The following is a 15,803-nucleotide window of genomic DNA, read 5'->3' on the forward strand; positions in this document are numbered from 1 at the left end:
GAGAAGAAAATCGAGAAACTTTTAGATGAGGAAGATGTCGCTAAAGATAAAAAACAAAGGACATACGCAAAAACTACCAAAGAAGAACTGAAGAAGCAAGAGGTAACTATGAAACAACAGACATATGCTAGCATTACAGAGTTAAAGAAACAAGAGGTAACGATCAAGAACTTCATCAAAGAAGAGAAAGAAGAAGTACGATGGCTGAACCTGACAAAGTGCAATATCATTGTTCACAACATTGATGAACTCAAACATGAAACCCTTGAAGAACAGCGAACAAGTGATAAAGATTACGTCGAAGAATTTGTGAGCAACCAAATGGGACTAAGGGTAAACATCGTCAGCGCAGAAAGAATAGGAGCTCGAAAGGACGAGATGTTCAGGACGAAACGTTGGCGACCCTTAAAAGTTGTGTTAAGGAATGAAGAAGAGAAACGTCAGATTCTAGCATCAGTCCACAAGCTAAAGAAAATTGTAACTGATTTACGAGTAACCGATAATTTTTCTAAAAAAGAACGCGAAACCATCAAAGAATGGCATAGGAACGCAAAAGAGAAGACAAAGGTACAAAAGGATGGCAGTCAAATAAAGGTTAGAGGAAGTCCTCGGACTAGACTCTATTTCAAGAAGATCTGCTGTGACTTACGCGTTACTCAAAATGAAATATTGTAAAGACGACTGATTTAGAGCCGAGGCCAACTGTGCGCCTACAAAATGTTAAATATGATTATTTCATAGAGGTCGATAGACCTGCGAAATATATTACTATAAATAAAAATTTTATACTATAAATTTTCAGAAAGATAGTACACAGCTTTAAAGATATGAAGCGATGATAATGGTGCAACATTTCTCAAAATGTACCAAATACCATTTTTAATGAAATATACATAGTGTCCTCCAGGGTTTGCTCCCCCACCAAATTCTTTTGATTATTTTTTTAAATCTCCCCCCTCTCCCTCCCCCCCTATGACTTTTCATTTTTTTAGTTTCTCCCTTCTTTTTTGCTTTCCCTCTCAGAAAATTCTGAAAATATCAGTCCCCCTCCATATACCCATATGAATCTCTCAAATTTCAACCTGACACAAATGTAAAATTTTGCTTCAAAAGGAATACTAGACAAAATAGAACGAAAATGGGTTAATGTATAAAACAAACATGCTTACAAAAACAGACTTAAAACAACAATGAAATGAAAAATTAAAATCCTAAATAAAATCAAAACAAATTTAAAAAATACTGAATATTTCACACTTCCCCCCACCAAATTTGCCAACTATCTATGTTTTCCCCCCTCTTTTTTCCCTCCTTTACTAATCAAATTTTCATTCCCCCCCCCTCACCCATCCAAAATTGGAAAATTGATTTCCCCCCTTTATAAAGGAGGGGAGGGACGACATTATGTTATAATGTTTTTTTCAGTAGAAATTAGGGTAGGGCTTCAACAGTATTTTTTGGGGCAAAATTAGAAAATTCAATATGTTGTATTTTTCTGTAAAAATTCAACCTATTGTGAGGCATTCTACGTGAAAACAGTTACTCCACCAGTGGACTAACTGCTACATGGTTGGTGCCCTAACATGAAATTTGGAAAATCAGTTAGTATTTTGTGGAGTAACTGTTAAAATTTTGTGTTAATTCTGCAAAAGTTGTGAAAATTTTTCCTATAAGAAATAGCAATTTTTTTTTCTGTCCTAATAACCTTAAAGATACTCCTCTAGTTCTCCTAATAATAAGTGTATTTGAGTGTATATTCATTTCTGTGCTCAAATCATGTTGTGCCTTGCCCTGTCTGCAAAGTGGCCATTTGGAACCTACAAAGGCAGGGTACTATGCTTATCGTCATTGTCCGTCGTTTGTTGGTTAAAGGGGTGGTGTATACCTTTCAAGGGGTGAAATCAGTTACTCCACCGTGGAGTAACTACAAGGGTGGTGGTGTTAGCGAGAAAGGTCGAAATTTGCAGTGCCTGGCACTACATGCAAAAAGTAGAAAACAAAGCATTTTTAATCATTTTAGGCCTATTCAATTCAAATTATTGCAAATCTTTTTTTCTTTTACATTTTCAGTACTAGACTTTAGATCTCGGATCTTACTTAAGATTCGGTTTAATTTGTATCTATTTGAGCCTTAGACAAGCGATTTTAAGCCACTTTTTGGTAGCAAAATGCTTTTTTAATCCCAATTTTGCAAGTCCATAACTTTTAAACTGGTGAACTCACATGTTCAGAGATGGAAGTCTTCAATAAGGTCTTCAAGCGAAAAAAATTTCCAGTTTTTCACATTTAAAAAAATTCACAATGGCTTCTTCAAAAATCTAATTTTAGCAAGAAAAATCATCTTTATTAGAATATAGCAGTTTGTAAGGCAAGCTTCTACAAAATGAGTTCAAGTGTTGACTGAAATTCTTATTGCAGTGATAGTACTCTGGAGATACTCTAAGGAGATCAATATCATTTGAGCCTGGGATGTCTCTATGTCCACCATTATGGAAATGAAATTTCTGCTAAAAGCCCAAATTTGGACTGAAAAAAAAATTAGAATGGCAATAAACATATGGACCTAATTTTTTTGCAGTGATAGAACCGGGTGACCCACGAAAAAGTTCAGACGTTTCCCGGCATCTTGAGGCCGAAGAAATGTCCCAAAGTGCTTAGAGTTTCGATATTTAGAAAGTAGATATCCTAACTTAAAATTTGAGCTATCACTTTTTAAATTTGACCAATTTAATCTCTACTTATAAGCTTTTAAAGTCAAAATTCACTTTTCGGAAAGTGTAAAAAACACGTAAAAAAGGGGTATCAAATTTGGTATTTTTAGACGTTTTTGATATACAGTTTTTGAAAAAAATCTACAAAATCTACAAAAGCGCCAATTTTTATAAAAACTAGTCTTGTTTTAAACAAAAATTACTTTTAAAGGTGTTTTTATTAATTATTAATATCATAAAACTCGTTAAATAAGTCAATTTGTAAGTGATTTTCTAATTGATTGCATAAATTTAATATCTCTTTTTTACGTGTTTTTTACACTTTCCGAAAAGTGAATTTTGACTTTAAAAGCTTATAAGTAGAGATTAAATTGGTCAAATTTAAAAAGTGATAGCTCAAATTTTAAGTTAGGATATCTACTTTCTAAATATCTAAACTCCAAGCACTTTGGGACATTTTGTTCGGCATCAAAACGTCGAGAAACGTCTGAACTTTTTCGTGGGTCACCCGGTATTCTGGAAATACTGCAGGAAAATCAAAGACGTTTGGGCTTGGGATTAGGGTAAATTGGCCCTTTTGGAATTGAAATCATTCCTAAGACACAATATTTCAAGCAAAAACCCATTTCTGACTGGAAAAATCTCTAAAATGGCAGCAGATAAAACCTAAAATTTTTCTGGCAGTGATAGGTCGACAAACATTAATATTTATTGAGATAGATTCCTAGCACTGACTCTCCAACAAACTCCATTAAAACTTAATCTGACTTTTTATCTGATTTTAAAAGATGCTGGGTGTAAGGCGGTGATGCAGTTTTTTTTCTGTCAACGGACGAAGACCTACGCTAGCGGCCGAGGATCTTCAAAACTATAACTTAATGTTTTCCAGTGGCCGGAAACCTATGCTAATGACCAAATACCTACAGATTTAATGTACCACCTGTTTCCAGCGGCCGAAGACCTGACAGAGTTAGCCTTTTTAGAATCTAGATATAACCTAGCAGACGAATTCCTTCGGTTTCCGAAAATCGAAGTGTTAAAACCGCATTGGCTTATCATACTGCTGAAATCTTTGTTTTGAGGGGAAAAGCGTGTTACCATCTTCACAGCCTCGTTATTCTTATTTCAATGTTTTTCCGAATTTAAAGTTGGGACAAGGATTGCAATTTTAGTGCTTCTACTTTTTTCCATTGAATATTTTGATTTTGGAGGAGTTCAATGTCTTTTAGATTATATTCCCAGCCCTGATTGAAAAATTTTGAGCGTTTTAATCCTGAATCCTAAGTTGAATGTCTATGTTAAAACTGTTTGTTTAAAAACATTCAAGAAGTAACTTAGGGCACTTGAAAGTCATTTGCTGTGTTTAAATTTTGCAGGGAATTCCCCCCTTTTATCAAATATTTTGTCCATGATTGTACCTTGAAGCCCTCTTTATTTCGCTTCCAATTATATGATTATTATCCCCTTAAAACTGTCGAAAATTACCGTCTCTAGAATGTAGATTGTTTTTTTTTTCTTGAAACCTTCATTTTCTTGACAAAAACATTACAAGTAAGCCTGAACCCAGAGTCATCTTAAAAGGTTATTTCATAGCCTGGATGGCGAAAAAAGTTGCCATCATAATTTTGCTTTCTTTAGAGGCGGAAATGAAACATGACCCCAGATTCCAGTTGATTTTGGAAGGTAAAAAAATTGATACGGGTTCAAGTAAAAATGTCAGTCAGTTTTTAGTTAACTTTGAGATTAGAGCTTGAATGCCAGTTTGGTAATACAGACAATTGACTGAAAGTTATTCGTTCTCTTGGGCACATTTTCATTTTCAAATATTATTATCTTTAGTCCGTCCATATACTTTTTCATAGTGTGCACACCCCCCCCCCATTTGTGGGAGATACAAGTTAAGATGGGGATTAATTTCTTTAGGTGGGACTTTCGGTGTTTTGGTAAAAGTTAAAATGTTAGTTTTTTCTTATTTCCAATTTAATTATAATTTTTTCTAAATTTTATATTCTATAAATAATTATTTTACTCTATTAAACTTTTCTCCTTTTTATTATTATACTGTAAGAATTTTTGTTTTGTTCCTCCAATTAGTGTAATTTTTAGCTGGGATCTTGGAATCTGGATTGAGGGTGGAAATTTTAGGGTTAGGTGGGACCTGAATTTTTAAGTGGGACCTGGAACCCCTTGCACACTATGTTTATTGAAAGAACTTGAATTGCTTCAGTATGATTTTAAAAGGAAATCATAATATAACAGACAACTGGTATGGGTTTTATATTAAAGGCGACACCATTCATTTTGTCGTCATGGTCTTAATGCTTGCTTGCTTAATACGCTTTTACAATGCACTTCTTAATTTTTCTTTTATCTTTCAAAAAACTAAATGCTTTTTAGTAAAAAAAAGAGGCACTCTTTTTTAATGTCAAAAAAGCAAGCAATTAACATTCAAAAGTTAATTACTACGAATTACTGTAGATGCTGTTTAAATGCTTGAATTATTTGAAAGGAGAACAATTTTTGTGATGTTCTGTTTGATCTATCAATTAAATGGTTTTAGTGTGTGTGAACAACTTGTGTATTCAGTTTTTTCTTTTTTTTCTGTTTCTGTTTTTGCTGGATGCGTCAAATTTGGTTATTCAGCGCGCATAATTTGTTTTTAAAAATTGTACATTTTGATAATTATCATTTATTAATACAAATCTTCTTAATTCAAAGAAAATACATACCAAGACAAAATTATTTCGTGTTGAGAGATCGTACAAAAATTTTGCAATACTTTTACCTTTGACAAGAAGAATCCTGATTAGTTGGAAATTTTGGAAGCATTGGCAAGAAGAATTCTGATTGGATAATAGTTTTTGGAAGCTTTCATTCAACCGTGGATAATGAAATGGTAAGAATCCCTTTTTTTTGTCCCATTTTTTTTCACAAGCAAATTTTGGTATAAATAGGATGGCTGCTTGCTTTAATCTTTAAATACTCTTTGTACCCTAAAGATACAGCTTAGCTGGATATTTCTAGTTCCTTCCTTTATAATTTAATAAATTTCTCATCTGTTGATGACTTCTCTGTACACTACACATTATTTCCGAGTAATTCTCTTACTTGCTTCTACTCTATACAACCACAGTAATTATACTTGGAAAAAGTTAGAAACTAACGAAATATTATTATGGTAGATTAAGAAAAGAACTTTACTCCTCAGGACTAAAAATTACTTTTCCAAGCCATGCTTGAAGTTATGAGTTAATTACTATTGTGAGTAAAAGTTTTCAGACATGCTAATTATCATGTTTCGTTGATGTCTAAAACAAACAAAACAATATAACCTAGATATCTTTCTTTTTTCATTGCTTCAAAATTATTTTCCATCTTGTCCTTTTCATAATTTGCTTTCGTTTTGGGACTATAAAAGATACTTCTGAAAAATAGATGCCCTGAATACGAGGGCTTCCATCTTATCCATGATCTGCTCAAAATTTTTGAAACGTTCCACTTTATTGACCAAAAAGAAATTCTTTATGTTTTTTTCGAAGCGTAAAAAATTCGAATGCTAAAAATTGTCAGTGGATTTGTTGTTTTTGAAACTCGATTCACTTTCTATATATTAGTTGTCCTATCTAATCAAACATATACATCTATCCGCAGACACGTTTTTCGTCCTTCCCAGGACTCATCAGTGCGGCTTGGGTAAGCGAGCATAGACTGCTGTTGTCACCAGACTGCTCAAAACACTAAGTGTTGAGCTTCGCATAATCTCTTTTGGTGGGAGAAGCAGAGCTTGCTCTTCAACAGAGTCTATAGAGTGCTCAAAGAACCGGAGTTCTGAGCGTAATACATCTATCCGCAATCATATATAGAGATCGGCGGGCTTGAGTTTAAAATACTATAATTGTCTTTCTCGATAATTCTTTCAACACAACTTTTAAAAAAGATTGTCGGATTTAAATCAAGTCGTCAAAGAAGCTCACTCAATTTAGTTCTTAAAATAAAGATTATGTCTTGCACGAGCAAACGAAAATGTGGACGGCAGTTTTCTTTATAGTTGTAATCACTCCAATACCACAAATTTGAAATTACTCTTTTCTGCAATTACATTTTAACGATCTTCTTTCATTACGCACTATTTCGCTGCTTGCAAAAATTTAATGGAATGCCATATAATGGTTTATGTGGAATTTTTCAAAATCATGACTTTCATTATCTAGGAGACAGAATGTCTTATATGCTAAATATAAATCGAGAAAAATGATCAATCTATGAAGTATCTAGTGAAAATATCCCCATTTTTATTGCAAATTATAATTATTTATATAGTTGAAATTTTCTTTTTTCAATATTTCAGTGCATTTTTACTTAGCAAAAACATGAAAAATGGAGCTCATCAAAGTACTAGCACTGTTAGAAAAGCTTCGCTGGCGGTGGTATTTGCCTAGCTTAACACAATTCTATGCTCTACTTCTCTTGGACTAGAATGTGAGAATAAAATCTGACTTTGTATCTGTTACCCTAAAAATTTTGGAGCAGACAGGAAATTTCACAAATTGTTTGCTCTTACCTGATTTGACTGAATACTTGCAATCTTTTCGAGTGTTTTAAATTTTTTTATTTTCATTTGAATCATTTCCCCATAACTGGTGTCCCGTTTACGGGTCTTTGCCCCAAAATGTGACTATAATCTTTTAACTTAAATTATTAATTTTACAATTTGGTTATACGGAGTCACTCAGCCTAACATAATGCGGTATAAGCGACCTCGATAGTATTTAGCACACACTCTCTAGAAACACATTTTTCCAAATTAATCTTCTTCTCGCATCCTTTTTTAAAGTTTATCCCTTAATCCAAGGACTATGTAGAGATTTCCTAGCAACTTAGCGGTATCAATATGAATGGTTTATGACGGAACATTAACAAGCGAAGATGGAGATGATTGCTTACCTTTTGTATAAGAACCTGTAAACTATTTAATGAGACTTACCTATTCTTATTTTTTAGCACTTTGAGTCTCAAATTGTTCTTATCATGTTCTTCTTTCTAGGGCAAAACTGTTGTTTTTGGCTTATTATACCCTTTTTCACTGATTTAACTATTGTGCTTGATTTGCGGTGATTACAGACTCGGCATTGTTGTTGGATTGTCTTAAATTTTAGTGTTTTTGAGCCTCATTGCTCTTATAAAAAGTGTACCATATTAGTGCCTTTACATCACGGCTTCTTCCTAAACCAAAGTAAAATGTTCGATAAAAAGTTTAGATGGTTGGAATGTTCTATCTGGAGTAGGAGCCTTCAACATTAGGTCATTCCATTTTATATCCATCATTCAGGGGGTAATGTTTTCCAGGAGGGAGAAGGAGAAGAATTACCAGGAGATCAGAAGGAAAGTTTTTTATCATTTTTCCAGGGTGTAATAAGTTATCTTTAAAATTTCATAAACCAACTTCATCATAGTATGTCCACCCACTTTAAAAAATCGTTTTTTTTTTTGTCTAGAAAGGTTCGCCTGCTCCCCTGTATGGAAATTTCATGGAACAGCCCTCAATGTTTCATTGGTTTGAATGGAATAAGGTTATACTGGTATCAGTAAAGCATATAACGGAGAGACTAACTTTTTTTCGGCACGTGCTTTATTCTAAGGTTCCTAATAGTAAGGGAATAATTCTTTAAGAGAGATTTTTATTAGGAAAAATATTAATAAATTATTTAGAAAAATAATTTTCTTCTATCAATGAAATCGATAATTTTCTTTTGAACTTATTTCATACATAAATAATACACTTTTCCGTTCCCCAGGCTTCCCAATTCATTGATGTTTCATGTCGCTACACTTGAAAGGTTGAGAATGGAATAAAGATATATCAAGTGCTCTTTTTGTTATCTCTTTTTTGAACCCTTTTTCCTTCGAACTTCTCTCTTTAGGTATGATTATCGGTGACCTGTCAAACTTCTGTCAAGATTTTATTTCGTATTTTGGCTCCTAATTTTCTCTCAGCTAGAGACATTTTCGATTGTATTTGTTTTTCGTTTGAGATAATGTTGTTAGATTTTTTTTCACACTCGGAGTTTTTTTAGTTATCGGTTTTAATTGCTTTTAATTTGGCTTCTTTCTGGTGACCGAAATTAAACCATGTCTTTCGTGTACCAATTATAGAATGCTGATACTTTAGAACAGTGGAAGATTTATAGAGTGTGTAGAGACTAAATATAACGAGCTTTTACGTGATGCCTTTGTAACTAGCACTAAATTTACAACCTCTACGGTTGGGAAAGCTATCAAGAAACAGAGAGTTTGGATAGTAACATATTGTCCCTCACATTCAATCTCAAAATAAGTGTCTTGCCTTGGAAAATTGGAAATCTTGCAATCCTGTTCTGCCTTTGAGATTGGCCTTTTTGTCATATGAAAACATCGACTATTCCTCTACATGAAAAAAGGCAATCCCAATCTCAAAGATGACCACCACAGTAAAACTCTAAATTTCATAAGGTATTAATTTTGAGATTAAACTTTTATAAAGTCATGTGAGGGACGATATGATATATAGTATTCGAATAGTGAATATTCTGCTTTTTCATTTTTTCGATCTTTTCATGTTTTTGTTTTTCTTTCTAATTATTTTTAACATGGTATCGCTGTGTTTAATAATTATTTTGAAAAATAACGAGAAAGTTTCTCTCCCTAGTACATATCCTTTCTTTTATCTCGTTTTTATTGATTTTCAGTACTCGTTGAACAAAGTTTAGGCTTCTCACCCTGGTATCTTACTACGAGTTTATGGTAGTTGTGCCCAATTTATAGTATGCGATGCGTTATCGATGAAGGTTTTACCTAGCCAGCCTGACCATTGTGCAGGTTTTTTTGCTGCTTTAGGATTATGTCAAAGCCATGCTACTTTGCTAGCATGATAACTTTTTTGGTTTGACAGAGTCAGCCACTTTGTTTATATGTTATGTTAGCTGAATTGAACCCCAAAGATTGAACATTGAACGCTGGACTATGTTCTCGGTTCCTGTTTTGTGAAAGGGTGAGAGAAAAGCCTGAAGTAGAAATCGCCGAGCCTCTTTAGGGTGGGTACCACTAGTACTGCTAGACTACTAATTAACGGTCTCATTTTCACTTGACAGTTTCTTTGAGGAAAAATCTATGGTAGTTTGTTTACTTTCAGTGTATTTATTATCAATTTTACGCCATTGCACCCAAATTTTAAAAACATTTCTTTATATATTTTCTAAATCATACTCTATGAGATTTGACGTCGTTGATCAGTATATTATTGTCAACTAAAACCAAGTTAATTCGGGCTAATTTCATATTTTGTTTGGTCATCATGTCATGACCGATGTTTGTGCTTTCGTGACCTTATTCGATTGCACGATACGGACAGACATCCTTTTAAGATTCTAGACATTTTGGAATTTCGGAATAAACCTTTTGTCGCCGTTTTCATTTATAAATCCATTTTCCATTTTTCGTAATAGTTTCTTCTTTTGCGAAGAAAATGAAAACTATAAACCTCGAGAAAAGTTTTAAAGACCCTTCACTTCTTTTCGAGGCTTGACTGTTGTTATTGTCCAATGACGGTTCCCGATTTACGAAATAAAAAATGGTGGGGGGGGGGTCGGTCCTAACTTGCAGGCCTAAAATAGGGTGTTTGGACTTGCTTCGTTAGTTCTTTCTGATTTTTGGCAGAACGATAGAGGGCAAGGTTCTCTAAAAAGTGTCTGAAGCCGTTTTATCTGGAAAAGTTTTTTGGCCTTAAAATCTAACTTTTTTATTTGTGGTTATCCCCTTTTGTCATTTTTAGGGAAAATGGGCATTTCTTGCGATTGCAGCTTGGTATTTTATTTTGCATTTTCATACTATAATTTTCATAACTTTTCGTATTTTCTTATTACATTACCCTTCTAGTAGGTCCACTCAGCATGAAGCTTGTCAACTTTTTGGTTTTTATGGAATGATATTTTCTGGTTAAAAACTGATAATAAGAGTAAAATGACAATAAAAATGTTCCAACCTCAAAAGAACGATGACACTTATTCTCATCTCTGATTTTAACCACAGATTTCTTTTGTCCTCTTCATAACCTTGTGAAAGATATATATATTTATAAAAAAAAAAGAAAAAGTCACAAAAAAATAGAGAGAGAAAACCTCAGAACCTTACATCACTATTTTTCCTTCAAATTTATATCTCGAGATTGAATTTACTGATACTTTTTTGTATGTGAAGAAAGTCATATCTCTCTGAACTCTCTGAAGTGTTTGATAAAACTTTCGTAGACAGTACTGGTGTATGTTTGGAGATGCCTTGATGGAAAACCTTGTATTAGTGAGAGTGAAAATCAATGTTAGTTTTCATTGAGAGTAATAGATGTCTAATAGGTCTTCCATGTATGGGAGGGTTGTACGGGTTCGCAAACACCGTCACTTTTTTCTTTTAACACCTTAACACCGACAGAGAAAAAAGGGCTATTGTCGTCACATGTCCAACTGTACGCTCTCTAGATAGTAGTAAAGGAAAATAAGCGTCCTGTGTTTTTCTTGCGGAAACGGTAGAACAATTGTTGAATTGAAAGTGCTGAATATTAAGGCTAATTTATTATAATGTACGTTTGAGATTCGCCGTTTTCATTGATTTTGTTTAGAGTAATTTTAACAGAAAATACCATGAGTGCAGATCTGTTTCATTCTAGAATAAAAATGTTCGTGTTTTTATTAACCTATAGTGCCGCCATGTATACGCTTGAAAAAATGTTTAAAGGTTTTATTTTTACATAATTGTTCCCGTTTCATATCAGACACATACTTCGTATAAGGACAGTGTCTGCCTATTGTTTTATTATGCTGATATAAGCAAAGAAATGTTTTTCTTTTCCTTTTTCTAACTAATCTTGCTCCACATCCGTGTTAATCCAATGTGAACAAGCTTGCAAATTAAAATTTATGAGTAAGCAAACGATATCACTTTATTTAAAAACAAAACCTGTAAGTTTTTCACCTTAGTCGACTTCTGGACCTACAAACAAAGTGACTGACCCGCCCCAAGGTCATCAAAAATTGTTCCTAAATATGTATTATGATGTAACTCATATCGAAAATGAAGTGACAAAAAAGTGGTGACAAAAATATTCAGGAATTTTCAACTTTTATCATCGTCGCTTATAGATTCGAATACATAAGATATTTTTTGTCACCTTTCGTTACTCAGGGGTTGATGGGAGTCGAGATTAATGGCGAATTTTTCTATATCATCGCTAGTTTGAGTGAAGATTTGACTTTGAATTTGATCGTGGTGTCACAATGCTGAGTTTTAAAATTTAAGTTTTTTTTTAAGAGTTTAAAATACACAATTTAGTGAGTTCATGGGAGTCGAGTTTATTGGCGAGTTTTTCTGTATTCTTGCCAACTCAGATACTAGCGAGCTTATACGTATAGGACGGTAAAATAAAGATTTGAATTTTTCATAATGTTGAGTTTTATGATTTAAAGAAATACACAATCTAAAATATTTTTTGTTTATAATATTTTTTTCTGGCATATATTTCGCAACAGATATGTATTGTTTCTTAAATATTTTAAAATATCTTTAAGTCAAATTGAGATTCGTTTAATATAATGGTGGGAATGAGACGAGGTATACGATTAGCCAAGTTATTTTTATAATACAACAGGGTAGCAAGTACAGTGTCACAATGTTATTTTGACTTAGAAGAGCTCTCACTGAATGTTATGACAAGAAAGTTTAGCTATGTATGTGTTGCTTTACATACTCTGAAAGTTTTTTTTTATATTTTTCATCGTCGAATGACGAAGTGTTGTATGTTTAGACAAACCGTGTCGATGTGTAATATATTGAAGCAGTGCAGATTTTTTTAAAGGAGCGTTTTGTATTTGGTTTGTGAAAAATGGAGGAAAATCGTTGATTCGGGCGTGGATTCGAGCTTAAATTTCAATAATTTTTGAGTATAAAAGGTTTCCTTTTTTGAGATGTTGAAATCGGTAATATGCCTTTTTACCGGAAAGAAATACTTGTGTATTTATAAGCATGGTTTTCTTTTTCGGTGATAAGTTTTCAAGAGTTCTTTCTTTTAGCTTTTTAGCGCAATTAAGTGAATTTAGATCTAGATTGGTTACGGAGTAATGAAATTTTAGCAAACTTCCTAGATCAATGACTGTATTTGGCTCTTTTAGAAAAAAAGTGTTACACAGGGGTGGAGGATCAGCCACTCCTGGCCCTCCTGGACAACCAGTTTGGTTTGATCAACCCCGGAAACAATGAGATTTATACACCAAGAAGGCGAAACTTCACCCCGAACATTGGTTATTTATGACATTTTTTGCTCCTCCCCTCCCACCCGACATAGCACGGTATACGCCACTTTTGCCGTACCACCCTATGTACAATCTGTAACAACAAGCTATACTTTCTGTTTTCTTTTTCTGCAATTTTGCGAGCTCTATCAGTATCCTTGAGTTTTGTTTTGTGTTTTGTTTCTACAGTTTTACGGTTTTACAATCTGCAATTTAGTGAGCTTTGTCAGTATTCTTGAGTTGTTTTTTTTTGTGTGTTTTTTTTTATAGAATATAATTATCTTTTTATTTAAATATGATTATTTTTACATAGGACGAATAGCCATTGTAAAATATGGAAGAGCCTGAAAGACAATTAATAAAAAAAAATAATAAAATAAAAATAAATCATTTTTCTGGTAGAATCCGTTTCAGAACTGTAGATCGTTACGGTGTTGAATATCTGGAGACAAACTAATAAAATGTCGATTTTTATTCTAGTGTAGAAAATCTTCAAGTCGAAAATAATCATCAAGTCGAATTTAGTAGTATTTTATTACAGCTTAACAATCTGTCTCTCACGTTTGCGAAAACTCGAAAAATAAACATTGGAAAAAACATATTTTTTTGTGTTAACGACTGGGGAATCAAATTTTTATTGTATACATGTTGTAAGGCGAGAATCGAGGTAAATTTGCAAAAGAGCGTGAGATGTGGGATGTTTAAGACATTTAGAATTTCAAACTGGTTTACCATATGGTAATGAATGGTTAATCAGAATATATGCTGGTGCGCATAGTTTGCAAAAGTGGAAAAGTTTATTTTCTGGAAAAGAATTTATTGGTCCAAATTGTCATTTTCTAGAGGGGAATTGATGCTTTTAATAATAATTTGAAAATTTTGGAATAAATAAAGAAGTAGAAACTTTGAAGAAGAACTTTTTATATGAATCGATGCATTAAAATGGTGGCTCAAATGACAATTATATGATGACATCTGGCAATCTACAGCAAATCTTTCACATGCATGGTGGATATCATCAACAAGATATTATCGTCTTTATCACCGACTTTGATTTTCAATTATCAACAAATATTTATGGTCCTTCTTATAAATTGTTTTCACCAAGTGACCCAAAGGTTCGTATTAGGAGGTTTCTTAGATCTCGATTTTAGCTGTACTTACACTAGCTAAGACTTTTATCATCATAGGCCTTATCCAAGGCTATGCCAATAATTTTTGTTTTTTTAATCTATAGTATAGGTGACACGAACAAAATAGTACAACATTAAAGGTTCCTATCCTCCCGCAAAAGGACCACCAGATCATACCGCCATGGGGAAGGAACCTAAAATAAGCTAACAAAATAAACAATAATGATTAATAAATGAAAGAAAAAAAACTAACTACTATGCCAATAATCAGGCGATGTGTCTTTAGGTCTTGATTTTAGCTATATATACACTAGCTAAGATTTTTGATCTTTTGATATCAAATGCCTGATCTAAAGCTACGCCAACAATAATTATTTAAGGCGTACATAAAAGTGATGGTTCGCTTCTAAAGTGTATACCTTCTTGGGTGAATAATTTCATCTCGATACTTCACGATCACGTACTATATTAAACCCAAATGAGTGGTCTATACTTACTCATGCATTTTGACTGTGTAATCGGGAAAATCGGAAAATCGGGGAACCCTGGAAGAAGAGTCTCGATTTTCCAGATGAGAGAATTATGTTTTTCTTTATACAATGAAATACGACGGTATTTTTCATTGACATGACTTTTACATCAACTTTGCAAACAGTGGATTGACATAGTGTTTAATAACACATGTAAATGTTTGTTATTTCTTTATATGAATGTTTACTTTTCATCTCATGCATGCATATAATGCAAAATGATGATGTTGTAATTAAACATGTTGTCGTGTAGTTGGCTGTGAAAACGCACCAACTTTGATCTCCTTAAGATACTACATAAATTTCGAAATTGATACAGTTGACTCTCTCTAATTCGATCTTCCAGGGGGACCAGGGATTTTCTTCGAATTAAGGGAAGCTTCGAATTACAGAAAGAATTTGAATCATGTGCAGTTTACAGTGCCCATGGTCAAATTGTGGACCAGTGGGTTTCACTACTAGTCCAGTTGTAATCAATATTTGTAATTTTTGAGGGATTTCTTAATTCTGAAGACTGGAATATCACTGGTCCAGTGTTTACCCAATTTACCATTTCCACTAGTACATGATTCGCCCAAAGCCCTTTCTAGCCGAAGGGGCAAAAAATTTTAGTTCGAATTATAGAAAGATTCGAATAGTAGAGGTTCGAATTAGCGAAAGTTCACTTTACACTATTATTGAATTACTGTTTAAAAGAAAACATAAAATTTGCTATTATTGCCTAGTCCGAAGGTTTGATTTGACCAGGATTCTACATACCAGTTTAACTTCAACGTGTCAATTCAATGACTTCATCGGCACTGTTCAACTCGGTCCCAAAATTCTTTTTGAGGCTTTTGGCGCTAGAATTAAAAAATGCATTGTGTCTTATTATTATAAGTCGGATTTTCATCAATAAGGAACAATCGATCCCCTTTTGTGATGCACGGTCAGGTTAAGTTGCTTATTCCCAAAACCTTACTGGAGTGTAAATTTGCCTGACTTACAGAATTTAACATTGCATTTGCGCGTCGGAAGAACGTTTGCATATTTTTGTTCGAGATTGAATTTACAATAATATCTACAGTGCCATTTCTGACATGTTTTTGAGAGGATTCCTATGATAATGACAATCTT

At 33.3% G+C, this 15,803-nt stretch overlaps 1 protein-coding gene across 2 annotated transcripts in view; it reads left to right on the top strand.

Moving 5' to 3' along the window:
* The first annotated feature begins 5,426 nt into the window (after nt 1–5,426).
* The window catches only part of LOC136808796 (rho GTPase-activating protein 23-like), a 63,519-nt gene continuing 53,142 nt past the window's right edge, over nt 5,427–15,803 (top strand). The window contains exon 1 of one of the 2 annotated variants that reach the window (XM_067065337.1): nt 5,427–5,607. In XM_067065337.1, the coding sequence (XP_066921438.1) occupies nt 5,605–5,607 (3 nt within the window). In that variant the 5' untranslated portion in view covers nt 5,427–5,604. Of the gene's footprint in view, nt 5,608–13,958; nt 14,143–15,803 lie in introns of those variants that run through there. The other variant, XM_067065336.1, reaches the window with a different exon arrangement.

This window comes from Clytia hemisphaerica, unplaced genomic scaffold, assembly GCF_902728285.1.
Source record: "Clytia hemisphaerica strain Z4C2 unplaced genomic scaffold, Clytia hemisphaerica genome assembly, whole genome shotgun sequence".
Classification (NCBI taxonomy): domain Eukaryota; kingdom Metazoa; phylum Cnidaria; class Hydrozoa; order Leptothecata; family Clytiidae; genus Clytia; species Clytia hemisphaerica.